The sequence below is a fragment of the Nyctibius grandis genome, chromosome 2, assembly GCF_013368605.1.
Source record: "Nyctibius grandis isolate bNycGra1 chromosome 2, bNycGra1.pri, whole genome shotgun sequence".
In the NCBI taxonomy this organism is placed as follows: Eukaryota; Metazoa; Chordata; class Aves; order Nyctibiiformes; family Nyctibiidae; genus Nyctibius; species Nyctibius grandis.
In genome coordinates, this window is record NC_090659.1 from 127245068 (window position 1) to 127272613 (window position 27546).

At 60.6% G+C, this 27546-nt stretch overlaps 2 protein-coding genes across 12 annotated transcripts in view; one reads left to right on the forward strand and one right to left on the reverse strand.

The window, feature by feature from the left end:
* The window catches only part of STIM1 (stromal interaction molecule 1), a 98910-nt gene extending 85304 nt beyond the window's left edge, over positions 1–13606 (forward strand). For 4 of the 11 annotated variants that reach the window (XM_068395474.1, XM_068395476.1, XM_068395475.1 and 1 more), the window contains 2 exons: positions 1053–1446; positions 10248–13606. In XM_068395474.1, the coding sequence (XP_068251575.1) occupies positions 1053–1446; positions 10248–10803 (950 nt within the window). In that variant the 3' untranslated portion in view covers positions 10804–13606. Of the gene's footprint in view, positions 1–1052; positions 1447–4648; positions 5843–10247 lie in introns of those variants that run through there. The other 7 variants (XM_068395479.1, XM_068395480.1, XM_068395481.1 and 4 more) reach the window with 5 other exon arrangements.
* On the reverse strand, positions 13564–21481 carry LOC137660577 (sodium-dependent proline transporter-like). The gene is made up of 15 exons (XM_068395487.1): positions 21237–21481; positions 19268–19442; positions 18271–18402; positions 17853–18001; positions 17595–17644; positions 17243–17381; positions 17032–17166; positions 16817–16917; positions 16559–16683; positions 16312–16424; positions 15948–16082; positions 15654–15753; positions 15079–15197; positions 14639–14812; positions 13564–14380 (listed from the first exon to the last, which is right to left on the reverse strand). The coding sequence occupies exons 1-15, from the start codon at positions 21321–21323 to the stop codon at positions 14327–14329; spliced, it is 1788 nt and encodes a 595-aa protein (XP_068251588.1). The 5' UTR covers positions 21324–21481; the 3' UTR covers positions 13564–14326.
* Between the last annotated feature and the right edge of the window lie 6065 nt (positions 21482–27546).

A 27546-nucleotide genomic window follows, 5' to 3' on the forward strand; every position in this document is an offset into this window, starting at 1 on the left:
GGTTACTGTACGGCTGCCATGTGTCCCAACAGAAGGGTACGGTGCTGGGAGGCTCCTTTTTCAGGCTGTGTAGGGCAACCGTCCTCCCAAGGCATGAAGGATCTGAACGATTTGGATGTCTGCACTAGGGTGAAATGAATCATGCCCTGAAAGTAACGATGTCTTCACGTTTACTGCGCAGGGAGCCTGGGTGGTAGCTCAGCGTAGGATGAATCACGCAGCCAGTTTCTGCTTCGAGCGAGATGATCAGGTTCGAGGTTCACACCTCGAGTACTGAGTCCAGTTCTGGGCCCCGCACTTCAAGAGAGATGTTGAGGTGTTGGAGCGAGTCCAGAGGAGGGCGACCAAGCTGGGGAAGGGTCTGGAGGGTCTGAGCTGCGAGGAACGGCTGAGGGAGCTGGGGGTGTTTAGCCTGGAGAAGAGGAGGCTCAGAGGTGACCTTAGTGCAGTCTACAACTACCTGAAGGGAGGTTGTAGTGAAGTGGGAGTCGGCCTCTTCTCCCAGGCAACCAGCGACAGGACAAGAGGACACAGCCTCAAGCTTGGCCAGGGGAGGGTCAGGTTGGCCATTAGGAAGCATTTCTTCTCAGCAAGGGTCATTAGCCATTGGAAGGGGCTGCCCAGGGAGGTGGTGGAGTCACCATCTCTGGAGGGGTTTAAGAAAAGCCTGGCCATGGCACTTAGTGCCCTGGACTAGTTGCCATGGTGGTGTCAGGGCAATGGTTGGACTCGATGATCCCAGAGGGCTCTTCCAACCTCATTGATTCTGTGAGTCTGTGATCAGATAAGGCGTTCAGAAAGCACCTACATCGGGAATGTCCAACGTGGGTTTTCGTGAGCTGGGCATTAATCTAGCATGTTAAGCAGTAGCGCCAGCTTAATGCTTCTTCTGCATTAAACCAGCATAACTGCTTAAACCAGCACAAGGTGGGATGGCTGCAGTAGCCCGAGCAGGTGACACGGGTGGCAGCTCCGTCGCGGTGCCTCCTCGCCGGTTGGACGTGTGGTCCCTCTCCAGCCGCCTTCAGCCTTCTCCCTTTCTCTCCTTACAGCTCCCGCCCTGCCCAGCACAGTTCGCCAGCGCCTGGTGGACCCCCAGCACGCCCACGGATCTCAGAGGTTGGTAGAGAGTTATGTGCAAGGCCAGAATGAGTCGGGCCAACCTGCCCTTTACCGGGCGGGCAGAGTCTCCCTCCGTCGAATGCACAGCCTCTCCTCCGGACAGTCTTTCAGTTCTGACCTTCCCGGCACCAGCCCATCATCTGCTGCCACCTCCTCCACCTCTTGCTCCTCATCCACCACCGCTGCATCTCCTCCTGCTTGCCATGTCCACCCTATCTATCACCATCACACCACCTCCTCTTATTTCCTTCAGATGGACTCCATCCCTGATCTACCCCCTCCTGATGTCACCTCTGGAGCTCGCTGTCGCACTGAGAGCTTTGGGTATTTTGATGTTTCTTTTCTAGCTCCCTCTTGCCTGCTGTGGCTCAGAGCTGACGCTTGCGCGGGTGCTCTTTCTCCTAGATTCCTTGTGCCCTTTCCTTTTGGGCCTTTATTTCGTTATTCAGCCACATGTTTGTTTCTTCAACCGCTCTCCCGTGCCAGCGGACCCTCTAAGGAGTGCTCCAGGGTCCCTTCCCATGTCTGCAGACTCGGTGGGTGCATAAACCAAGGAGGGGCTGTTCTTTGAGCAAATGAGCCCTCCTGGGCGCTGGGTTATCACCAAGTCGGTCTTCCCCTTGGGTGATGCACCTGGGAGAACAAAGGTAACCCAGCTGACCAAACAACCACTGACCTTATTTGAAGCCTTGACTTATTTGGGGTCTTCACAAGCGAATTGCAAAGGAAACACCATGGGTGGGTGCTGTGAGGTAGCAGTTGGTGCTGGCGGAGGGTTTGAGGTTCGTGCTGGTTTTAAGAGGTGGCAAAAAGCAGGATTTAGGCATTTTGTGTTTCAGAGTGACTCTGTACCTCTGTGTTGGTAGGGGATGGAGCATATCCAGAGCGAGTCCAGAGGAGGGCGACCAAGCTGGTGAAGGGTCTGGAGGGTCTGACCTCCGAGGAACGGCTGAGGGAGCTGGGGGTGTTTAGCCTGGAGAAGAGGAGGCTCAGAGGTGACCTTAGTGCAGTCTACAACTACCTGAAGGGAGGGTGTAGCGGGGTGGGAGTCGGCCTCTTCTCCCAGGCAACCAGCGACAGGACAAGAGGACACAGCCTCAAGCTTGGCCAGGGGAGGGTCAGGTTGGACATTAGGAAGCATTTCTTCTCAGCAAGGGTCATTAGCCATTGGAAGGGGCTGCCCAGGGAGGTGGTGGAGTCACCATCTCTGGAGGGGTTTAAGAAAAGCCTGGACATGGTACTTAGTGCCCTGGTCTAGTTGCCATGGTGGTGTCAGGGCAATGGTTGGACTCGATGAGCCCAGAGGGCTCTTCCAACCTCATTGATTCTGTGATGCACCACGCTGGCATTAGGCAAGGGACCAGCTGGGCCATAGGAGCACGAGCCCTGCCTGGTCTGACCGGGGAGCTGAGAGGGGCCCTCCAGCAGCCGTCCCCGGGTCAGAAACGTTCTGTAGCCCCAGCAGAGGGTCGTGGTCCTTGGGCGGCCCTGGGTGGCTTTGTCCAACCGTGGTCCACGGGCAGCAGTCGTTGGAGGTCCTCATCCATTCAGGTGCTTGTTTAAACCCTTGGCCAAGGGGCGAGCGGGGTCTGTGGGGTGGGGGGGCGTGTGGGTCGCGTGGGCTCTAGTTGAGGGGCGTTGCAGGAGCTCAACGCGGAGGTGTTGGCGCTGAAGCGGGTGGTGGAAGGGCTGTGATGGGCCATCGGGGAGCCCCGTCCTCCTGCCCAGCTGGGAGCTGCCTGTGCCCGTGGCCAAGTCATTTCATCTCTCTGTTCTGCACTTGTTAAAATTAAAAGTAGTCTCCTTATCCTCAGCGGCAGGGAACAGGAATCTGGGAGAAGGCTGGAGGTCTCTCAGTGAGGAAGTCAACAGGGACAATGTCCTTACACGTTTATTTATCCAGGCAGGACAACATGCCAGGCCACCACATCCTCATTCGTCCCCACACGATGTTGTACCATGATTCCTGTGTCTGCAGGTACCTCTGCCCTTAGGGTTCTCTCCTGACACCGTTTGCACAGTCTCTGGTTTGGATGTCTCACCCTCTAACTAACTGGTGTGTCTCAGAGGTGGGCTGGGCTGCCCCAGAGCATCCCTGAGCCCGGCTGGGCTGTTGGTTGCCCCCAGAGCATCCCTGAGCCTGGCTGGGCTCTTGGTTGCCCCCAGAGCATCCCTGAGCCAGGCTGGGCTGTTGGTTGCCCCCAGAGCATCCCTGAGCCCTGGCTGGGCTGTTGGCTGCCCCAGAGCATCCCTGAGCCCCGGCTGGGCTGTTGGTTGCCCCCAGAGCATCCCTGAGCCCTGGCTGGGCTGTTGGTTGTCCCCAGAGCATCCCTGAGCCGGGCTGGGCTGTTGGTTGCCCCCAGAGCATCCCTGAGCCCCGGCTGGGCTGTTGGTTGCCCCCAGAGCATCCCTGAGCCCCGGCTGGGCTGTTGGTTGCCCCCAGAGCATCCCTGAGCCAGGCTGGGCTGCCTGCGGACTGCCTCCTGCCCCAGAGCATCCCTGAGCCCGGCCCCAGAGCATCCCTGAGCCGGGCTGGGCTGTCTGCGGGCTACCTCCTGCCCCAGGGCATCCCTGAGTCCCGGCTGGGCTGTTGGTTGCCCCAGAGCATCCCTGAGCCGGGCTGGGCTGTTGGTTGCCCCCAGAGCATCCCTGAGCCCCACTGGGCTGTTGGCTGCCCCCAGAGCATCCCTGAGCCCCGGCTGGGCTGTTGGTTGCCCCCAGAGCATCCCTGAGCCCGGGCTGGGCTCTTGGTTGCCCCCAGAGCATCCCTGAGCCGGGCTGGGAGCAGCAGCACGTGTAAAGCCCCGAGCAGCCCAGGGCAGGTTGTGGATCCTGCAGTACCAGAGGGGGAAATTAACTGAATTAACTGCACCCACTCCACGATGGACAATTAAAGAGCAACATGGTTAATTCAGTTATGTTTGGTTTGGGATTATGTGAAGCAGCATAATTAAAATTCAGGTTAATTACTGCCAATTTGAGTTGGGCTGCAGCTGGCCCAGCTGGCAATGCCACTGGTAACACCGCACAGTCCCTGTTTGCCATCGACCTTGTGTCCCTGTAGGACGGGCTTGTCCTGGGAGCCCCAGGGCTGAGGTGCTGTTTCAAACATAACTGTATAAACATGATTTTTTTTCCAGCTGAGGCCTGTGCTACACTTAATTGCTGACCAGGTTAAAGCCTCAGTCCCGCAGACTCCCCTGAGCATGGCAGAGAGAAACGTGGTGCCTTTGGGATCCCGGTTAGAAAGGTGGTGGTGCTGGGAGGTCGTTAGGAGAGTAACTGGGGGCTCCTCCTGACCCCCCAGGGACACTCAGGGGCTGGTCAGAGCCTGCCTGGTCACCCTCCAGTGGCAGGTAGGGCTGTTTTCTCCCCGTTCCCATATCAAAGGCTGCCTGTTGGTGCAGGATAATTGATTTAACGATGGAGTTTTGCGGAGCAAGAACTTCTCACCTAAGATCTGCTTCAGCTGCACGAGAGCAGGTGCCTCCTCAACCCACGCTCACCCCTTCTCTGTTCGTTTCAGAAAACAGGAGTGAAGAATTGGCTGCCCAAATGTCTTCTTGTTTTGTTGCTTTTGAGTTTTTTGTCAAACCGCATCGTTTCAGGGGTTGGGCTGGATGATCTCCAGAGGTCCCTTCCAACCCCAACCACCCTGTGAGGCTGGCATTAGCAGATCCTGCTTAGACACGTCTCTAAAACCACGAAGGCAAGCCCCAGCACGAGCCAACGTTGTGTAACCAGCCTTGGAGGCCTTCCCATCCATCCCTCGAGCTCTGCAGCCTCCCGGAGAGGCGAGCAGGACAGATGGGGAAGCTGGGGCTGAGAAAGGCCTCCCGGGGAGTCACTGCCAAGGATGAAACCAGAACCCCAAAAATAAATTTCCTGGCTCCCTCGGTGGGAGGAGAGCGGTGCCTTGAGTGCTCCGGGCTGCTGGACCGCTTTAGCCTCCCTCGTACCCAGCAGATGCCAACGTTGGTGAGACCTCACAAGAGATATTGTCCCAAACAAGGTGTTCCCCCAGAGCCAGGCTCCCCGGGCGAGCTGGACGGGGGGCTGAGGTCGGCTGGGGGCTCACCTGGTAGGGACCTTCTCTCCAGGCAAGGCCAGCGCGTGGCCGGCGAATCGCTTTCGTGGACTCCTCACTCTTTGCTTCTCTTTTGCAATTGGCTTCAGAGGATCCGGTGCAAATAAGGTCAGAGCTGTTGGGCTTTTGGAGGCTGATTGGGTTTAATTAAATGTTAACGAAGGGGACTGGGTGTCCCCGGGGGGAGCGGGGTTGGAGGGTGCTGTATGCACAGAGGTTTCTGCCGCCAGCGCCTGCCTCAAGCGGGACCCGTGGATGAGCCTGATGGAGATGGGAGGGTAGGACCGAATCCCCGCGCTGGGGCCCTTTTCCAGCAGGAAGGGGAGGTGGCAGCCAAAGCAGAAGGCGAGTGTTGGTAATCCAGCGAAGAGAGCGACTCACAGCGCTCAGGGGGTGGGGGGAGGACGTCACTGCTGGGTTTGCATCGCAGGGGCTGTCTCCAAGCCCCCACCCGTGCCACAGGGAGCACAGCAGGATAATGTCCAGTTCTGGGCCCTGCACCTCAAGAGACATGTTGAGGTGTTGGAGCAGGTCCAGAGGAGGGCAACCAAGCTGGTGAAGGGTCTGGAGGGTCTGACCTGCGAGGAACGGCTGAGGGAGCTGGGGGTGTTTAGCCTGGAGAAGAGGAGGCTCAGAGGTGACCTTAGTGCAGTCTACAACTACCTGAAGGGAGGGTGTAGCGGAGTGGGAGTCGGCCTCTTCTCCCAGGCAACCAGCGACAGGACAAGAGGACACAGCCTGAAGCTTGGCCAGGGGAGGGTCAGGTTGGCCATTAGGAAGCATTTCTTCTCAGCAAGGGTCATTAGACACTGGAAGGGGCTGCCCAGGGAGGTGGTGGAGTCACCGTCTCTGGAGGGGTTTAAGGAAAGCCTGGACATGGCCCTTAGTGCCCTGGTCTAGTTGCCATGGTGGTGTCAGGGCAATGGTTGGACTCGATGAGCCCAGAGGGCTCTTCCAGCCTCATTGATTCTGTGATCCTGTGAGTTGTGCAGGCAGTGGGAGCCCACCAGGAGGGATCATCTGACGGGCTGCAGAGTCGAGGATACAGAAATACTTGTTCCATATCACCCTCCTGCCCTCTCCACCCTTTCTCCACCGCTCCCCATCTTCCCCTACTCCATGCTTTGCTCTCTGCTGCTTTCGTTTGCGCAGTCAGCCCATGCCCATGCTCTCACCCTCTCAGCTCCCTGCGGTCGGTTCGGGTGCTGGGACCAAGGGACGTGCTGTGTGAAGTGAAGCTCCTGCGTGCTCAGCCGGTGCTCTGAGGTTCTTGGGAGCGACAATGATGAAGGGACTGGAGCACCTGCCTGATGAGGAAAGGTTGAGAGACCTGGGGCTGTTTAGTCTGGAGAGGAGAAGACTGAGAGGGGATGTGATTAATGTGTATAAATAGATGAGGGCTGGGTGTCAAGAGGAAAGGGGCAACCTCTTGTCACTTGTGCCCTGCGACAGGCCAAGGGGCAATGGATGCAAGCTGGAGCACAGGAAGTTCAACCTCACCATGAGGAAGAACTTCTGTCCTGTGAGGGTGACAGAGCCCTGGCACAGGCTCCCCAGAGAGGGTGTGGAGTCTCCTTCTCTGGAGACTTTCATGCCCCGTCTGGATGCGTTCCTGTGTGACCTGCCCTAGACTGGTCCTGCTCTGGCAGGGGGGTTGGACTCGATGATCTCCAGAGGTCCCTTCCCACCCCAACCACTCTGGGATTGTATGATGCTGTGAGTCTGGAGCAGGCGCTGTGGACCTGCCCGTGTTCCTGGCTCAGAGCAGTGGTGTCTCCAGGCCAAGGTTTGGCCCCTCCCGTGCTGCCTCACCCGGGTGTCCATACGCTGGTGGTGGATGGAGCCTTCTACCCTCAACTCAGCCCTGCAGCCAGCGGGGACGGGCACCATCAGTGTCCCTCATTTGGAAGACGCCTCTGAAATACACCCACGTTCAGCCCCATCAAGTTTTATTGGTGCTGCTGTTCCTGACACTGGCTACCCCTGAGCCAGCCCCAGTTACCCCAGTGAAAGCTGTGGGCCACGAGCCGTGACCGTGACCTTCTGCGGCGCCGCGGTACGTGCGGGTGGCAGGGGGGGATCGGGAGCTCCCGTGGCTCCGTATGGTGCCTTTCATCGCAGTTGTCTCCCTTGGATGGCCTCCAAGAGGCTCACTCAGAATAGCCGGGGATTTCACACCCCCCAGATTGTGCCGTTCCTGCTCTCCCCCGCCTGCTGCTGACCTCGAGGACGCGGCTCTCGGTGTCAGATGGGCTCAGCCGTGTGTGTGTGAAAGGCAAAGACGCTTCCAGCAGCGCCCAGGGCTGTTTTCTTCTTGTTAAAATACAAGATGAGCCAGGCTGCACAGCTGGGCTCTCCCAGCAGATCTTGGGCTGTATCCTCATCACCCACGAGGGTTCTTCAGACCCCTTTCCTCCATATTTGAACATTGGAAGGGGCTGCCCAGGGAGGTGGTGGAGTCACCATCTCTGGAGGGGTTTGAGAAAAGGCTGGACATGGCACTTAGTGCCCTGGTCTAGTTGACAGGGTGGTGTCAGGGCAATGGTTGGACTCGATGAGCCCAGAGGGCTCTTCCAACCTCATTGATTCTGGGATATATTCCCATGGAGCTGTTGAACGAGGGCCTGAGTTTGTTCAGTGGGATTGGTTAAAAAAGGCCCCTGTTACCGTTACGGAGGGCAGCGACCTGAGGAGAATCTTTCCTGCACCTTGTGCTGGTACAGTCGTGTTGGGTGACTTTGTGGTCTGTTGCTGCAGTGACTTTTCCTGAGCATCCACCCAACACCACCTGGGTGCAGTTTTGGGCCCCTCACGACAAGAAGGACCTTGAGGTGCTGGAGCGAGTCCAGAGAAGGGCAACGGGGCTGGGGAAGGGTCTGGAGCACAAGTGTGATGAGGAGCAGCTGAGGGACCTGGGGGGGTTTAGCCTGGAGAAAAGGAGGCTGAGGGGAGACCTTCTCGCTCCCTACAACTGCCTGGAAGGAGGGTGTAGCGAGGGGGGTCGGTCTCTTCTCCCAGGGAACAAGCGATGGGACGAGAGGAACCGGCCTCAAGTTGTGCCAGGGGAGGGTTAGATTGGAGATCAGGGACAATGTCTTCATGGAAAGGGTTGTCAAGCGCTGGCACAGGCTGCCCAGGGCAGTGGTGGAGTCCCCATCCCTGGAGGGATTCAAAAGCCGTGTAGATGTGGTGCTGAGGGACAGGGGTTAGTGGTGGCCTTGGCAGTGCTGGGTTAAGGTTTGGGCTCGATGGTCTTACAGGTCCTTCCCAACCCAAACAGTTCTGTGGTTCTCTGAGGGTCTCCTCTCATCTTGCCCCCTTCTTTTGCTGCCCCCAAACTCCCATCTCATTGATGCTGGTATCGTACAGGAGCTGGGGACTCTCGGCACGCTGTGCTGGGCAGGTTTGGTGCTGAGCAGGACGCAGTGACCCATATCCTGGGGCTTGGGTGTGTGCGTGGGGTCTGTGCCGGGGGCAGCTGGGGCCAAGGGACCAGTAAGCACCTCCTGTCTCTCTTCTCACAGCCTCTCGCTTCTCCTCCTCTTTGCTCCTGCTCTCTCCATTCACCTTTCCCATCCTGTACTTCTTGCCTCCAGCTGGTGCAGACCCTGAGGAAGAGGCAGGTGCCGGGTCCCCTCGCAGCCCCCGTTCCCCCCTGCCTGTGCCCACCCTACCAGGCAGGAGGGATCCCCATGTGGCATCCGAGCCTTGAGGCCAGCGTTAAGAAAAGACTGGATGTGGCACTTAGTGCCCTGGTCTAGTTGCCATGGTGGTGTCAGGGCAATGGTTGGACTCGATGAGCCCAGAGGGCTCTTCCAACCTCAGTGATTCTGGGATTCTGTGGTGTCCTGGGGTGCGTGAGGAAGAGTGTGGGCAGCAGGTCGAGGGAGGTTCTCCTGCCCCTCTACATGGCCCTGGTGAGGCCACACCTGGAGTAACTGTGGGCAGTTCTGGGCCCCCAGTTCAAGACAGACCAGGAGCTACTGGAGAGAGTCCAGCGGAGGGGTACGGAGATGGTCCGAGGGCTGGAGCATCTCTGCTGCGAGGAGAGGCTGAGGGAGCTGGGGCTGTTCAGCTGGAGAAGAGCAGACTGAGGGGGGATCTTATCAATGCTCACAGATACCTCAGGGGGGTGTCAAGGGGATGGGGCCAGACTCTTCTCAGTGGTGCCCAGCGACAGGACAAGGGGCAACGGGCACAAGCTGAAACACGGGAAGTTCCATCTGAATATGAGGAGGAACTTCTTTGGTGTGAGGGTGCCAGAGCCCTGGCACAGGCTGCCCAGGGAGGGGGGAGTCTCCTTCTCTGGAGATATTCAAACCCACCTGGACATGACCCTGTGCAACGTGCTCTGGGTGACCCTGCTTGGGCAGGGGTTGGGCTGGGGGATCTCCAGAGCTGCCTTCCAACCCCAACCACTCTGGGATTGTGTGACTTTCCATTCCTCCCTCCCTCCCACCTCCCACTCTCCACTTCTAAAAGGCTCCGACGCCATTCGCCGTCAGTCGGGGCTGGGGGCACAAACCGCTGTGCAGCAGAGGGTCCGCAGGCAGCGGCGCGCTGGGGCATGGCTTGGCACGGGAACGCTGACCCTCTAATCCCTCCCTCCGGGATTAGAGATTTGCACCAGCCGCCCCCAGGAACGGGGGGGACCGGGGGGTCCGGGTGGGCTGAGCACACGCAGAGGAACCCGCTGATGAGGTTGTCCCCAGTCCTGCAGCTGGAAGGGCACCAGCTCCAGCAGCCACACGGCTTCTTCGGCGCCCAGGCTGAGCCGTGCCATGCCGTGACCCCACCGGGATCCCCGGGGACGGGGGGGCTGGCAGGGCCCTTTTTGAGGCAGCGGGAGGGAGCTGCGGGCACCGAGCAGAGCCCAGCGGTGCCATCCAGCCCCGCTGTGCCCGCTCAGGGGCCTCCGGACCCCCTGCCCTCCCCACCCCACCGCCCCCCGCTGCTGCATCCCCCTGTGTGCGGGCCGGGGGTGCGTGCTCAGCGGCACTCACGTCCTCTCTCTCCCCTCCGCCTTCTCCACCCCCAGAGACTTAACGCACTGCGACTCCGACTCCTCCATCCCGCACCTGAGCGAGCACCAGCGTGTCCCCAGCGCGGCGCCCAAGCTGCTGGCTGCGCGGCCCAACCTGCTGACGCGCTCCGTGGAGGAGGGGGTCCCCGGGCACCCCCCCGCTGCCGCCGCCACAGCCACCCCCAACGGTGGCAGCCGGCACAGCGAAGCCTCCGCCCTGGGCGCTCTGCCCGAGCGGCTGCCCGAGAGCCCCATGGTGATGAAGAAGATGATGATGGTGAACCACGGCATGGAGAAGTCCTCGAGCCTGGGGGAGATCAGCCACCCGGCAGCGGGCAAGCCCAGCCACTCGGATTCCTCGCGCTCGCACAGCCCCAGCTCCACCGACCCCGACACCCCGTCCCCCATCTCTGACTGCCGGCCCGGCGGCACCAAGAGCACCCGCATCCCGCAGCTGGCCGCCAAGAAGAGCCCGGGGGACGAGGACAGCAGCTTGACGGGCGACGAGGTCGACCTCGGCCAGAGCAAGAAAAAATTCCCCCTAAAGATCTTCAAGAAGCCCAAGAAGTAGAGAGGGGAGGTGGGGGGAAGAGGAAACCCACCCAGGAGCACGACGATGCGCTGGGGCCAGGGGGTGGCCGGGCACTGGGAGCGCAGCCCGGCCCCAGCACCCTCCGCACCCTCCCTTCCTGACGCCGGCAGCGGGAGGAGCTATTTAAACTTATTTATTTCTTGATCTCTGAGAAAAAAAAACATGAAGACGACGGCTCCCCCCGAAGAGAACAGCCGCCCTTTCTCCCCCTCGACTGCTGCAGCCCCTGGCTTTGCTGTGCATGGCTTCCAGTTACTCCTGCCTCCGCTCAGCCACGCGGCATTTGGGTTTGGTTTAATGTGGTTTTATTTTTTTATTTTTTTTTTTTTTTTTTTTTTTAATTATTTTTTTTTTTTTTTTTTTCCGGTTCTTTTGCCTCTTCCAACTTTTGCACAAGCTGGATGGAAGGTCGGGGCGGTGGGAGCACGCGGAGCGGGCGCTCGCCTCTCGGGGTGACTCCGGGGCGAGCTGCCCCGTGGGCATCGCAGCGGTTCCCTCCTGAGCCCCCGTCCTGCACCCCGGCCCCCATCGCTGGGACGTTGGGAGGGGGAAGCTCTTGATGAGCAAGAGCAGGGAGAACACCCTCTGCCCGTGCCGGTACTCTGCGTCCCCCAGCTCTGCCCCCAGCTCTGCCCGCAGCCCCGGGGGGCCGTGGTGGGACTGGGCTGCCCACGCAACCCCAAGCCTGGGGGGTTGGATGCTGGGGCGGCTGCTCCGGGGTGGAGGAGCCCCCGGCTGCCCCCACCTTCTCACCCCATGGCCATGCTCGGGGGGAGCAGGGCTGGAGGCGGCTCCTCCGAACCCCGAGGTGCCCGGCTCGGCGGGGCGGGGAGCGGGGACCCTGGTGATGGAGGAGCACCCAGGGGTGCTGGTGCAGAGCTGGGTCCAGCCACCACGTCCGTACAAAGAGGAGGGGGCTCCCGGGTGCGGGGCCCGTCCCCTGTGCCCGTGAGCAGGGCATGGCAGGGCTCTCCCTGGCTGGGACGGGCAGGCTGGTTGTGGGTGGCAGGAGCCTGGCAACGTCCCCCCTCTCCTGGCTCCATCCCCCTGAGCGGACGAGCCCTCGGGACGGGTGCTGGGGGCTCTGCGCCCTCCCCGAGGACCGAGGGGATGCGGGCGGACACGGAGGAGGCTCACACGACCTGCTGCCCTAAGAGGCCGTGTGGGCAGCCGGAGCCCGGTGTCTGCCTGGCTGTGCCAGCCCATGGCCCGGGCCCGTTCGGTGCCAGCACAGCCTGTGGCAGGTCCTGGTCTGGCCCGAGCCACTGCCTGGGGCTTGGCAGCCGTCCCGTCCTCCCTCAGCAGCTGCGGGTCTCATCCTGCTGCTCAGAGCCCTCCTCGCCTCTGCGTGCTTCCCCCATCGCAGCCTGGGCCACCGAGGGGGGTGCTTGGGGCAGTCGCTGTCTGTGGGACGAGCCCTGCTCTGGCCTGGGGTCAGCCCTGCCCTGGGGTCAGCCCTGCTCCATCCTGGGGTCAGCCCTGCCCTGGGGTGAGCCCTGCTCCATCCTGGGGTCAGCACTGCCCCGGGGTGAGCCCTGCTCCATCCTGGGGTGAGCCCTGCTCCATCCTGGGGTCAGCACTGCCCCGGGGTCAGCCCTGCTCCATCCTGGGGTCAGCCCTGCCCCGGGGTGAGCCCTGCTCCATCCTGGGGTCAGCACTGCCCCGGGGTGAGCCCTGCCCCATCCTGGGGTCAGCACTGCCCTGGGGTGAGCCCTGCCCCATCCTGGGGTCAGCACTGCCCCAGGGTGAGCCCTGCTCCATCCTGGGGTCAGCACTGCCCTGGGGTGAGCCCTGCTCTGTCCTGGGGTCAGCCCTGCCCCGGGGTGAGCCCTGCTCCATCCTGGGGTCAGCACTGCCTCGGGGTGAGCCCTGCTCTGGCCTGGGGTGAGCCCTGCTCCATCCTGGGGTCAGCACTGCCCTGGGGTGAGCCCTGCTCTGGCCTAGGGTCAGCACTGCCCTGGGGGTCAGCCCTGCTCCATCCTGGGGTCAGCACTGCTCCATCCCAGGGCTGAACCCATCCCGAGGGCTGACCCTATCCCCAGGGCTGACCCTCGCTCCGTCCCACGCACATCTCCGCAGCCCCTGCCCGCAGCACCCAGTGCCAGGGCTGGCCCAGGAGCCCCCATCCATCCCCCTATCCATGTCCCTCGAGGCTGCTGCCTGGCACGACACAACCCCCCCTCCAGAGCTCCCCACCAAGCCCAGGGGTCCCAGCCCTGCCACCCCCCATCCCCAGCCCCCCCGTGCCACCATCCAGCCTTAGCTGCTGCGGGCAGAGGGGGCTGCAGGGCTGGCGGGGAGGAAGGGGAGGCCGGGCGGGATGCTGACCCCCCCCGGGGCCTTGCTTTATGCCAGAGTAACGTATATCCGTGTACGGTGACAATACAGGAAGGGCTCTAAAGGCGTTTTTTTGTTCCGTAGGTGGTAGGTAGACAATTACTGTTGCTTTGAGATAAGTGAAAAAAAAATTCCTCTCACTGACTAAGTGCCTGCATTCCCCCGCGGCTGCTCCGCGGGGACGGGGGACACCGCGCTCGGCCCCCGCGCTCGGGGCTGCTGCCCCCGGCCCGGGGTGCGGGGCTGCCCGGGCGGGAGCCGGGGGCCGGCGGTGCTGCTTGTGGTGGCGGAGACCTGTCGATGCTTCTGGCGAAGGGGCTGGGGATCCACCGGCGGCGACTCCTGACGCATCTGCCAACTCTTGATTTATTTTTTTTTTTTTTTTTTTTTTTTTTTGGGGGGGCGGGGAGGTCATTTCATAAAACTTTTCAATCCAATAAAGCATGTAGTCTATTTTACGAGCCGGCGGCTGCTGTGCTGTCTTCTTCCAGGCTGCAGCGTGGGGAGGGTGGGGGCCCTGTCGGTGGCAGCGGGGGGGGTCCCTGGGGACCATACCCCAGCCAGTCCAGTGGCCAGATGGACGCCCTGGCTCTCCCCCATCTTCTAATGAGATTATGATGAACAAAATTCATCCACAGGAGCCCACGCCGGAGGTCAGCGTGCCGTTCCCACCGCCACGGGGGGCTTGGTCGGCCTGGCCCCTGCTCGAGGCGGCTGCAGGGACCCCATGGCAGCCTGCCCTGCCAGGAGAGCGCGGGGTCGGGGCCAGGGGGGCACAGCCACCCCCAAACCTCTCCAGCGAGACGTGGCAGCTGCCCAGAGGCAGGCGAAGGGCCAGAATACAGCCTGGTCCCTCACAGAGAGTCCCCTGGAAACACCTTCGGAGCAGGCAGAACGTTTCCAGGAAAAAGCATTAAAATCTGCGCTGGGATCGGTGGTGACCGTCCGCCGGGATGGGCGACGGCGACGGCACAAGGGGAGCCACACGCACCAGCAGCCAGCCCCTGGGCAGGTGTCCCCATCGCCCAGCGGGTCCCGTCTTCCCGGGGGGCTCCGAGCGGGGACGAGGGGTGCCCCGGGGCTGGCATCAGTCTTGGCTGCTGCGGTGGGGCGACTCGGTGCCATCGTTTCTGCTCAGGGCGATGACGACGTCTCCGGGCACGTCCTAGGCAGCGGCCCCCCTCCAGGAGGGCAGGGGCTGGGTGGCTTTCTTGAAGCGCTGCGGGTGGGCGAGGGTGAGCGGGGCTGCCCTGAGCCCCCCGCGGGGCAGCGGGCAGCATCACTGGGGGTACGGCCATGGAGGGGCTCAGATCCCCACGCTCGCCCCGGCCCCGTGGCTCCTGCCCTTGGGGAAGGGGCAGCATCGCCTCTGCCCTGCTGCTGGCTTCTCCCACCCTGTGCCCAGCACCGGGGCAGCCCCTGCTCTGCCCCAGTCCCCGTGCCCATCCCAGTGCCCCATCCCGCCTCGCACACTCACGTCGCTCAGCGTCCCCGACTCGCGGGCCAGGGCCACGGCAGCCCCGAGCGGGAGCGGCAGGCAGGTGAGGATGCCCAGGCAGATGCCCAGGCGCCTGCCCCACGCCGGGAACTCGTAGGTGCCGTAGTGCAGGGCCGCGCTGTGCGTGTCCAGGGCGGTGTAGAAGAGCGTGCACTGAGGGGCAGAGTGGCAGGAGCGACCTGACGCCACGGCACCGCCTGGCCCCGGGGGTCTCAGCCTGGCTGGGTGCCACAGGGACCCCCAGGGCCACCCCGAACTCCCTCCAGAAGGCACAGAGAGACCCGGGAGGGCACTGGGATGGGGCAGCCCCGCTCCAAACCCCCAGCAAGAGCTGCCCCCCCTCAGAGGGAAGGGAGAGACGGAGGGAGAGGGGGTCTTCCCCCCCGACCTGCAGCCCCAGGCGGTGGCTCGGTGCTCACCAGCAGCACGATGGGGGTAGCAAAGACCCAGCACACCTTGAAGTAGACCAGCATGCGGCGGCACCAGGGCGGGCACTGGCAGATCATGTCCGTGATGTCCTGGCAGAACTGTTTCACGCCTGCAGGGACCCCAGGAGAGGGTCACGACCGGGGTCCTGCCTGGCCCCAGCACGGCCCTGCCCGGTGCACCCACCCCACGGCACCCACGACACCCTGAGCTGGGGCTGCGCCATGCCGGCAGCGGCACTGCTGGGTGCTGAACATCCACCACTCTTTGGAGGGTGGAGAGGAAATTCTGCCCTCCATGCACGAGGAAAATCACACCCCGGCGTTGCACCACCTCCTCACAGGGCCAGGCTGCGCGTGGGCAGCAGGACGGGGGTCCCTCCCTGCCCACCCCAGCTCCACGCTCTCCGCAGCGGAGGTGGGGGCTCTGGGAATGCCAGGCCTCGGCAGCGTGGCAGCCAGGGGCTGCCCTGTGCTGTGAACACCCCGCAGCAGTGTCCCCGGGCTGGCAGAAGTGTCCCCGGGCTGGCAGCAGTGTCCCCGGGCTGGCAGCAGCTCGCTCCGCTCACCGTAGCAGTAGGCGATGCCCAGGCACATGAAGAGGGTGATGATGATCAGCCCAAAGCTGGTGCTGTACGTGTCAATGAGGATGAACCAGAAGATGCCTCCCTGGGAGGTGGTAAGGGATGGGGTCAGCACGGCTCGGGGCAGCAGGGCCACCACCGACGCCAGGGCCCACGCACAGCCCTCTGTCCTCCCACCCGAGGGCTTGTGCAGAGACACAGGCTCTTCCCCATCCTCCACCCCAGCATCACCCCGAGGGTGCTGGGTGCTGCTGGAGGCGGGTGCAGGGGACCCCATACCTGGGTGACCAGCGGGAGCCCCAGCAGATATAAGAAGGTGCAGAGAGCACCCAACAACACCGCCTTCCTCCTCCAGTCCTTCAGGGCTGGGAACCTGTCCAGGACGTCTGTGGTGATGCTCTCAATGTTCCCAAACTGAGGGATGGGGGATGTCAGTGCGGGGGGGGGAGGATGTCCCAGTCCCTGCCTCCTCCTCGACTGGGAGCAGGGGATGGTCTTCACAGAGGGGACTTGGCAGGGCACTGTCCCCATGTGCATCCCCATCCCTGTGACTTCTGGGCACGTGGAGAATCTCATGCCCAGAGCCAGTGGGATGTGGCTGCATCCTTGCCCCATCGCTTTGGGTGCCCGAGGTGACACTCACCAAAGTGACCACTCCGAGCGTGACGAGCACCAGGAAGAAGAGGAAGGACCAGAGCTGGGAGGCGGGCAGCAGGGAGAAGGTTTCGGCGTACGCCACGTGGATCATCCCGGGGCCTGCGGGGTGAGACGAAGGGGAGCGTGAAAGGACGGGCCGAGCCCACCAAGGCTGGACATGAGCTCGGGTGCACCAACAAGGGCACCGGGACGTCCCCTGGCACGGCACAAGCCCCGGCTCCCCGAGCCCACACCTGAGATGGTGACGCTGCCCACGGGGACTCGTTTCCTCCAGGCCATGTGCCCCAGCACCGAGAAGATGGCGAAGCCGGTGAAGAAGCTGATGCAGCAGTTCCAGATGGTGAAGACCAAGGTGTCCCTGCGGGGAGGGTGTGACAGCCCGGCGCCCACGGGGTGAGGATGGAGATGGGGGCATCCGGATGGGCTGTGGGGCTCGGACCTCCCCATCACCACCCCGCACCCCCCGGCCCCCGCGCCCCGGCCCCGCTCACCGGATGACGTTGTCAGACTTCTTGCGGGCGGCCACGGAGAGCAGCGACCCCCACCCGATGCCCAGGGAGTAGAAGATCTGCGAGGCCGCGTCGCTCCACACCTGGGGGACGATGGGGTGGTGGTGGGGGGCTGCAGGACTTCCCCAGCCCACCCCACCAGCCCCAGACGGGGGGGTCGCTGCCGCCGGGGACCCCCGGCCCCGCTGCGGGGTTACCTGTGCGCTCCGCAGCCGGCTCCAGTCCGGGACGATGTAGAAGCGGATGCCGTCAAGGGCGCCGTCCAGCGTGGCCCCCCAGATGATGAGGATGAAGTTGACGACGTAGGGGAAGGCGGCGGTGAGGTACAGTGTCTGCGCAGGGCATGGCACGGCTCGGCTCGGCTCGGCCCCTCCGCCCTCCCGCCACCCGCCCCGCGCTGCCCCTCACCTTGCCCGAGTTGCGGATGCCCTTCAGCGTGAAGAGGAAGACGAGGATCCAGGCCGCCAGCAACCACAGGGCGAGGGGCCACTGCACGAGGCCGGGGTCCCCGAGGCCGGTGCTGTGGGTCACCCCCAGCACCCGCTCGCTGCGGCACGGGGACACGGGTCAGCGGGACGCAGGGACCCCTCTGCAATGCCCTCGCCCACCCCTCGCCCTTCACAGAGCCTCTGGCATCACCAACCGCTGCCCGCGGGGGCTCAGCCCCAGCCCCCCGGGACCGGGGGCGATGGAGCCGGGGCTGGACCCCCGGGCACGGGCCGAGGGAGGCACATCTTGGTGCTGCCACGCGGGGACTTACTTCCAGAAAAGGCCGCTGGCACTGACCCAGCTGGCGCTCGCCGACGTGTTCTGCAACACAGAGACCCGGCAGGTCACCCCCACTGCCACCATCACCGCCACCCCCACCACCACTGCCACCATCCCTGATGTCCCTCCTGGTCCCGGCCCCAACCAGACCCTCCTCTTCTGCTGCAGGCAAAGCTTCTCCCAAGGGAAACCGCCTGCAGCTCCTGGCCCCACAGCACCTCACCCCGGCACTGGCCCCGGGGCCACCGACCTGGCAGAGCTCCGCGTTCCTGGGGTCAGCGCAGGTCCAGGGCAGGGGGTTCCGGAAGGAGGAGCCCAGGTAGTACAAAGCCCAGGCGATGACGACGTTGTAGTAGAGGAACACGAGGGAGGCCATGATCAGCATGGACACGCCAACGCCTGGGCGAGGACAGGGGCTGCTGGGGGACGGGGGGGGCAGGCAGGGGCATGCTCGCACCCCGCAGACCCCTGGCCCCAGCACAGGTCCAAGGGGCTGGAGAGGTGGCAGGAGACCTGCCCGGGGCTGCCCAGCGATGCGGGGTGCAGTCTAAGGCCTCACCAGGGGGGTGTCCCAGCCCCCGTGCCCACCCCGCACCCCTTCCCACAGCCCAGCCAGCCCCAGCAGCTGCGGGCCAGGAAGGAGAGATGCCCCCAGCCCCCAGCCCCACCTTTCAGGAGCGGGCAGCACTTCCAGACAGCGAGGGGCCCCGCGGTCCCGTACCGGCCCAGGCTCAGCTCCATCAGGAAGAGGGGCAGCCCCGCGACGAGCAGCATGATGACGTAGGGGATGAGGAAGACACCTGGGAGAAGGAGAGGGGCAGTGGGTCGGGGGGATGGCCAGCACCAGTCCAGGCTCCCCAAAGCACAGACGTGTGTGGTTCGGCCTCATGGCAGGGACACGTGTCCAGGCAGGATGGAGCGGGGCAGGGAAAGCTCCTGGGGGCTGCTGGCTCCATCCTGGGGACTGTCCCCCACAGACGAGTTCCCCATGAGCCCTGCAGCAGGGGTCTGAGCTGGGAGCTCATGGGATCCCACTGGCCCTGGCTTGGGGTGGGTGGTGGGAGAAGCACTGGGGTGCAGCTGTGGGTGCTGAGGTGGTTCTCAGGGCAATGGGATGCTCAGGGGTGTGGGATGCTCAGGGCTGTGGGATGCTCTGGGCTGTGGGATGCTCAGGGCAATGGGATGCTCAGGGCTGTGGGATGCTCTGGGCTGTGGGATGCTCAGGGCTGTGGGATGCTCTGGGTTGTGGGATGCTCAGGGCTGTGGGATGCTCAGGGCTGTGGGATGCTCAGGGCCGTGGGATGCTCAGGGCTGTGGGATGCTCTGGGCTGTGGGATGCTCAGGGCTGTGGGATGCTCTGGGCTGTGGGATGCTCAGGGCTGTGGGATGCTCAGGGCTGTGGGATGCTCTGGGCTGTGGGATGCTCAGGGCTGTCTCTTAAAGACCTCTTAAAGCATCCTTCCCCTCCGTTACTCACGGTGGGATTAAAGGGGTGGTGTTCAGGTGGGCAACACAAGACCCCGCATCCCGCCAGCACCCATGTTTGCTGTCCTGGAGAGCACAGCCCCCATGCACTGGCACCCTGTCCCTCCCCAGCCCCTCCGTGCTCCTGGCCTCCATCCAGGAGAAGTGAGCAGTGCCTGGGTGTCCAGGGAAGGGACCCACCTCCTCCGTTGCGGTAACACAGGTAGGGAAAGCGCCAGATGCCACCCAGCCCCACGCAGTAGCCCATGGAGGACAGCAGGAACTTGTACTTGCTGGCCCAGCTCTGCCGGGGTGGGCTGGGGGCCGGGGCCTCAGGCCGGGGCTGTCTGGTGGGGTTGGCGTTTGGATCCTCCATCTGCAGAGAGGAACAAAGCGTCAGGACCCACTGCCGACCCCGTGAGGTTCCTCGGCAGGGCTGCGCATGGCCAAGTTCCCCCTGAAAAAGCATCTGGCTCCCAAAGGGGCTTTGGGGCTCTGCCTGAATCCCACCCAGGGGGAGTCTATGGTGGCCCATGCTGTGGGATGTGGGTGGATCGAGTCACTGTTAACCCAGCGCTGCCAAGGCCACCACTAACCCATGGCCCTCAGCACCACATCTACACGGCTTTTGAATCCCTCCAGGGATGGGGACTCCACCACTGCCCTGGGCAGCCTGTGCCAGGGCTTGACAACCCTTTCCATGAAGACATTGTCCCTGATCTCCAATCTAAACCTCCCCTGGCACAACTTGAGGCCGGTTCCTCTCGTCCCATCCCTTGTTACCTGGGAGAAGAGAGCGACTCCCCCTCGCTACACCCTCCTTTCAGGCAGTTGTAGAGAGCGAGAAGGTCTCCCCTCAGCCTCCTTTTCTCCAGGCTAAACCCCCCCAGGTCCCTCAGCCGCTCCCCATCACACTTGTGCTCCAGACCCTTCCCCAGCCCCGTTGCCCTTCTCTGGACTCGCTCCAGCACCTCAAGGTCTTTCTTGTCGTGAGGGGCCCAAAACTGCACCCAGGATTCGAGGTGCGGCCTCACCAGTGCCGAGTCCAGGGGGACGATTCCTGCCCTAGTGCTGCTGGCCACACTAGTGCTGATACAAGCCAGGATGCTGGTGGCCTTCTTGGCCACCTGGGCACACTGCTGGCTCATATCCAGCCGCCATTGACCAACACCCCCAGGTCCTTTTCCCCCAGGCACTTTCCAGCCACTCTCCCCCAGCCTGTAGCGGTGCGGGGGGTTGTTGTGCCCCAAGGGCAGGACCCGACACTTGCCCTTGTTGCCCCTCACACAGTGGCCTCGGCCCATCGATCCAGCCTGTCCAGACCCCTCTGCAGAGCCTCCTGCCCTCCAGCACATCAACACTCCCGCCCAACTTGGTGTCGTCTGTGAACTCACTGAGGGGGCACTCGATCCCCTCGCCCAGACCATTGATAAAAACATTGAACAGAACTGGCCCCAACACTGAGCCCTGGGGACACCACTGGTGACTGGACACCGACTGGATTTAACTCCATTCACCACAACTTTGGGCCCAGTCACCCAGCCAGTTTTTCACCCAGCGAAGTGTACGCCCATCCAAGCCAAGACACAACTTTAATGAACAGTTACTCCAAAGTGAAGCACCGTATATGTATTGGCACGCATCCACTGAAGCTATAGGGTTTAACACCAACTCAGGGTAGGCTTTGTGTTACTTAGCAGCTTAGAGAAACTAGAAAGAGAGGGGAGAGGTGGAGAGGAAAGAGAGAAAGAAATCACAGAAACCCAGAATCAATGAGGTTAGAAGAGCCCTCTGGGCTCATCGAGTCCAACTATTGCCCTGACACCACCATGGCAACTAGACCAGGGCACTAAGGGCCATGTCCAGGCTTCTCTTAAACCCCTCCAGAGATGGTGACTCCACCACCTCCCTGGGCAGCCCCTTCCAATGGCTAATGACCCTTGCTGAGAAGAAATGCTTCCTGATGTCCAACCTGAACCTCCCCTGGCGAAGCTTGAGGCTGTGTCCTCTTGTCCTAGCGCTGGTTGCCTGGGAGAAGAAACCAACTCCCACTGCGCTACAACCTCCCTTCAGGTAGTTGTAGACTGCACTAAGGTCACCTCTGAGCCTCCTCTTCTCCAGGCTAAACACCCCAGGCTAAACTTAATCTAGATGAAGATGAAGAGCTCACCGGTCCATCTTCCAGCATTGGTGCAGCCAGCGGGGGGTCTCGGCTCTGTAGCAGCACTTGTCCAGAAGTTTCCCCACCTGTTGCCATTGTCTTCTCCTTTTTATTGTTATCCTTCTTTTGGGTTGGCAGGCGTATTGAGTCGGCAGTCAGTGGGTTGGTGGGGGTCACCTCCCGTGCCCGAACTACCTTTTCCCCCAGTTGCTGCAGGGTTTTGCTGGGTCATCCAGCTGTTTGCAGGCTCCTCTTATCTCGCGTCACTCACGAGTGTTTGAGACATTCCTGGGGCAGGCTCAGGGGATCTCCACCCCCTGTTCCCTTATCATGTTTCACCTCCTGTTCTTGTTCATACCCTTCTGAGCAAACAGGCCTTTGTTTTGGGGGGTTACAAGTTAGCTTTGGTGTTTAGACTGTTTGTAAGTCCCGTTGGTCTCCCACAGGAGATGGAGCAGGGGGGTCTCAGGAGCATAGAATCACAGAACTGTTTGGGGTGGAAAGGACCTTTAAGATCGTTGAGTCCAACCATTAACCCAGCACTGCCAAGGCCACCACTAACCCATGGCCCTCAGCACCACATCTACACGGCTTTTGAATCCCTCCAGGGATGGGGACTCCACCACTGCCCTGGGCAACCTGTGCCAGCGCTTGACAACCCTGTCCATGAAGACATTGTCCCTGATCTCCAATCTAAACCTCCCCTGGGGCAACTTGAGGCCGGTTCCTCTCGTCCCATCACTTGTTCCCTGGGAGAACAGACCGACCCCCCCCTCGCTACACCCTCCTTTCAGGCAGTTGTAGGGAGCGAGAAGGTCTCCCCTCAGCCTCCTTTTCTCCAGGCTAAACCCCCCCAGGTCCCTCAGCCGCTCCTCATCACACTTGTGCTCCAGACCCTTCACCAGCTTCGTTGCCCTTCTTTTGGGCCACACTATTTCTGACACAAGCATGTGGCTCCCAGCCCAGCGCTGCCGTGACTCAGTTTCCCTCTCCTGTGGGACCCCGCGGGGGAAGCACCGCTCAAGGCAGAGCAGCGTCGCTCCGTGACGAAGCAGCGTTATGATTCACAGAGCACAAAGCTGAGAAGATCAGACCTGATCTCGTGCAACACAAGCCAAAGGCTGCACTGCCCACGCTTCGCTCCCGCTGGAGCGTGAAGGTTTATTTTAGAAAAGCATCCAGGTTTGAATTCAATAAAAAACCTCTCTGGGATGCAGTGTGCCTGCCCAGGCTTGAGGGGGCTGAGCCAGTGGTTACTTGTCCTGCATAGCATCCTTCTCCTCACCTCACACCACCCCTTCCTAAGAAACATGATGGATCATCAGGAACACAATCTGCAAACCCCAGGCGTGTGGAAAATGCTGCTCCACCTCCACTGTCTCCAGAGGCTGCAGAAATCCAGCACGTTCCCCAGGCCCATCCCTTTCTCCCGGGCCAGCACCCCCGTGAGCTTGTTCACTCCAGCAACCAGGGTGAGCCTCACCACGTCCCCTCCTGCAAGGTACCAGGTATCAGCTCTCAACCACCTGTGGGTGGATGAAATAAGGTGAATTACCTGAAGGGGCTACAGAAAAGCTGGAGAGGGGCTTTTTACAAGGGCATGGAGTGACAGGAGGAGGGGGAACAGTTTTAAACTGAAAGAGGGGAGATTGAGATGAGATCTGAGGAAGAAATTCTTGGCTGTGAGGGTGGTGAGACCCTGGCCCAGGTTGCCCAGAGCAGCTGTGGCTGCCCCCTCCCTGGCAGTGTTCAAGGGCAGGTTGGATGGGGCTTGGAGCAACCTGGTGTGGTGGAAGGTGTCCCTGCCCGTGGCAGGGGGTTGGAACTAGATGGTCTTGAAGGTCCCTTCCAAGCCAAACCAGTCTGTGATTCTATGAAGGTGCAGATTAACTCTGCCACCAGCCAAGCAGGCACTGCCTCCCCTCCAGCACTGTGTCAAAGCCGTCTGTCCCTCCAGCACTGGCTGTGAAGCACGGCGCAGGGATGCCCGCGGTGTTTACAGGAGCCAGCCCGGGCACAGCAGGGCCAACACAGACCTGGCATGTCCTGCTGAGCCTGCCAGGCTGTGCAAAGGCTGCCCCTCTGCCCGCTGCCCCCACACCAGTGGGGTGCGGGATCTGCTGCAATGGGGTCCCCATGAACCCTCCCGGAGCCCACAGCCTCCCCGCAAACAGTTCATCCCGCTTGCTTTTGCAGCTAGGAGGGACCAGAGGCATCACTCCCTGCTCAGTACCAGCTCTGGGGACGGGGCTGCGCTCAGCAGGGTGAGACAGGACCTTCTGCTCACCCAGAGCTTGATGCAGGGTGTGCGCTGGGGTGGCCTCTCTCAGCACCAAGCCTCTGCTGGGACGTGGGTTTGTGCTGGGCTCCCCACGCTCCATCTCCTTTTCCAGGTTATCTTTGATGGCCGCATCCTCCAAAACACCCGTTACTGTCACCCTGTTTTCCCAGTTAGTGTCTGTGCTCTCCTGGCTTTTTTGCTGGGAAAACCAGGCAGCCAAACAGGGAGCAGAAATAGCGGTGTGGGTTTGCTGGGAGACAGACTGCTGCCGCCTTCGCGCAGGCTCAGCGTCAGCAGTAGTAGCAGCTGCTGAAAGAGCTCAACTAAAAACCGTGATCTACCCAAGAAAGAGCTGGTATTTCTCCCGCAGTTCCCTATTCCAGCCACTGACTCATCTTCTGCTCTCATCAGGGTTTCCACCTCCTTTCCTCTGCGTCTTCCAGGGGACGCTGGGTGAGATCCCTGATCTTCTGTCTCTCAGTATTACGTGCATTTTTTTTCATGGCTGATGCACTGGCCCCACCTCTCTTCGGCCACTGCCATCACACTGCCTCTGGAGCCAGATGTTTCTAACAGAGCAGGTTCCTCAGAAGCAAATACCCCTTGAACCAGGACTATCCCCCACCACCGCAGCAGGGAGAGTGGAGAAAGGGATAGATTTCAACTACAGATTCAGCAGAATCAACTCTTCTCAACTTCTTCTCACTTCTGCAGGATGGGAACTGGCTGTGAATTGTCCAGTGATCCACTAAGCTGGTGACCCCCTCTGAAAGACTGTTTAAAGTCTCTGTGGGGTGACTGCAACAGAATCGAAGTCAGGAGCAAAGAGGAAGCTCACCACAGGAGGAGACCAAAGGAAGAAAGAGTCATTCTGCCTGGTGACTGTGGTCGCCTTCAACTCACGCCATCTGCCAGAGCGCTGCTGTGCTCCTGGGGCACTGCGAAGTCCTAGAGCCTGCAAGAGAGACAATCAAAATCAAGCAGTCTCTTCAAATGAACAGCATTTCTACAGAGGTTTCTGTAACTGTAATTCCACCGAAAAGAGGGAAATGGAAGAGGTATTTTTAACTTGGGTAATTTTGGTGGTCTTCTACACGGTAGAGCTTTGCACACAGTTGGCCCAGAGCAACTGAGGGACCAGTAATCAGAGTTGGGGAATCAGCACACTGTGCTATGATGCACAAAACAACCAGGAGGAGAGGACTAGACTCTTCCATCTGTATTTTCTCCTCAAAGACTGAGTCCTGTAAGAAACCCTCAAGACACCTAAGATACTCACAGCTTCCACTGTAGCCTAGGGGCCCTCAGAGCTGGAGTCACAGAGCAGCCCAGGCCTTTGTCTCTGGCAGGATTAAGATACCTCTGTGCCGCTCAGTCCATGACTCAAGGCCTCCACCTCACTCTCATGGTTTCCCCTGCTTTCGCCAGAAATATTCCTCAAGCCCAACAGCTCTCCACTTGCACCAGGAGTGCTGCCAGCTGGGCAGCGCTGTCAAGATCTTCTCAGGGCCCAGTCTAGTACGTGACCCACAAGCACACAGCACAAGCCAGCGGGACAGGGAAGAACAGATCTTCATCAGGAGAACTGGAGAGAGCCTCCTTCCCGAGGACACTTGCAGCCTGCCAGGGACAGTGCTCCTTGAGTGATGGGGAGCACAAGTGTGAATGCCCTCCTCCAAAGGGAAGACATGAACTCAAGACTTGCCCAGATACGTAGTCAGATACAGAATCGTCAGGATCATCAATGGCTGCTTTGGAAGAGAGGCCTGAACTTTGCTGAAAGGGAGGCTGGATCTTTTGGTCCAGAAGAAGGATTGGCATCAGGACATCACAAAGCATGTCAGCTCTGGAGCGAGACACGATGCAAAGCTCTGCAGCTCTCTGCTGGTCCAGCACCCTGGGTTCCCTGCAGAGCATGCCAGGGCAGTGGACTCACACAGCCTCCCAGCTCCCTTCATACTAGGTAAGACAGGAGCACGTGGGCTAGAGGTGGGAGCCACGCTTTCCTTGGTATGTCTGTCCCCTTGATCCACGGCAGGATGAGATCCTTCGTTTTGTGGCTTCACATTGTGTGAATATAAGGTACCGAAGTGACTTTGGTTCAGTTTTGAGTGCTGACCCAGCTCAGCGCTCGGTTCCCAGCTGGGAAATGGTCAATGCCCTTGTGCAGCCGAGGTGCCAGTCTGAATGAAGCACCCTGTTCAGACAGAGATTTCACTGTAGAAATCAGCAAAGGCGTCACAGGGACCCGTTAGCACAGACGCTGCACTCCAGCCACAGCTGTCTCAGAGCTGGGGGGAGGTGAAGTGTTGCGCAGCCTCAGGAAGTTTGTTTTTCGTTGCTACATTTCCTTCCAAAACTCACCTCTGAGGCGTTGCGTTTATCTTGGTCATTCTGATCTCGCCACAGCCATGCCGGAGGGAGGAGGCTGTTTTTCCTCTGCAGCAGTTTAACCCATGATATAGACTCACACCCTCACAAAATGAAACTGCTCCACCCACTACTGTTTTTTTTCAAAAAAGAATGACTAAAACACAAAGTAGAAGGGCTGGAGGGCAAAGATCCATGAGCACAGCTCAGGCTTCAAACGGATCCAAACGCCATACGTTTTCCTTCTGTAAGCCTTTTTTTCCAATAAAATAGAGTAAAACCCCCAAATTTATTCCCATTTCCTGATCAGTTCCGAAATTCTCCTGTGTCACATCTTTGAGACGGGAGCTCTTTGGGCTGCCAGCCTCTGTGCAGCACTCCTGCGTGGCTTGCAGGATCAGGCTGACCTGCTGGTGCACTGGGCAGCTTCAAAGCAAACCTTGGAGCTGAGGAATCGGGAATTGCCCTTTTTGCTCTGAGTCTGAACGGAATTAACAGCCTGATGTGGGAGGAATTAACATCCTCATGTGGGACATGACCGTGGTCCGCCCAGAAGAAATAAATAACTGAACTTCCAGCCACTTTGTGCCACCAAAGCTCCTGGGATCTCTTTCTGAGACTCACAGGACTGGCCTCAGCTGAAGGGTACGTTGGGTGATTATACTCTCAGGGTGAGAAACTCAAAGTTTCCGGTGCGGTGCTGTGTTCGCCTCTGCTTCCCGTTTCCCACTCGCAGAGATGAGGCTGTGGGGTGTTAAGCTGCTCCTCAGGAGGGGGGGAGAGGCATTTCACAGGCTCTGTGCAGAAAAGGAACATGTTCTAAATGATAAACGCGAGGTATTATCACTCCGTTTCAGACTCACGAGTGCCACAGCTGCTGGTTGGCTGCTGGTTTCCAAGACATTCAGACTAAGTTAGTGGAGGAACTACTGACCTGTTGGAGAGCAGTGGAGGGGAAAGGGACCTGGGGGTCCTGGTGGACAGCAGGACGGCCATGAGCCAGCAGTGTGCCCTTGTGGCCAAGAAGGCCAATGGCATCCTGGGGTGGATTAGAAGGGGTGTGGTTAGCAGGTCGAGAGAGGTTCTCCTCCCCCTCTACTCTGCCCTGGTGAGGCCGCATCTGGAATATTGTGTCCAGTTCTGGGCCCCTCAGTTCAAGAAGGACAGGGAACTGCTAGAGAGAGTCCAGCGCAGAGCCACGAAGATGATTAAGGGAGTGGAACATCTCCCTTGTGAGGAGAGGCTGAGGGAGCTGGGTCTCTTTAGCTTGGAGAAGAGGAGACTGAGGGGTGACCTCATTAATGTTTATAAATATGTAAAGGGCAAGTGTCAAGAGGATGGAGCCAGGCTCTTCTCAGTGACATCCCTTGACAGGACAAGGGGCAATGGGTGCAAGCTGGAACACAGGAGGTTCCACATAAATATGAGGAAAAACTTCTTTACGGTGAGGGTGACTGAACACTGGCACAGGCTGCCCAGAGAGGTTGTGGAGTCTCCTTCTCTGGAGACATTCAAAACCCACCCGGACGTGTTCCTGTGTGATACGATCTAGGTAATCCTGCTCCTGCTCCGGCAGGGGGATTGGACTGGATGATCTTTCGAGGTCCCTTCCAATCCCTAACATTCTGTGATTCTGTGACATTTTGGGTTGGATCAATGTGCACAAAC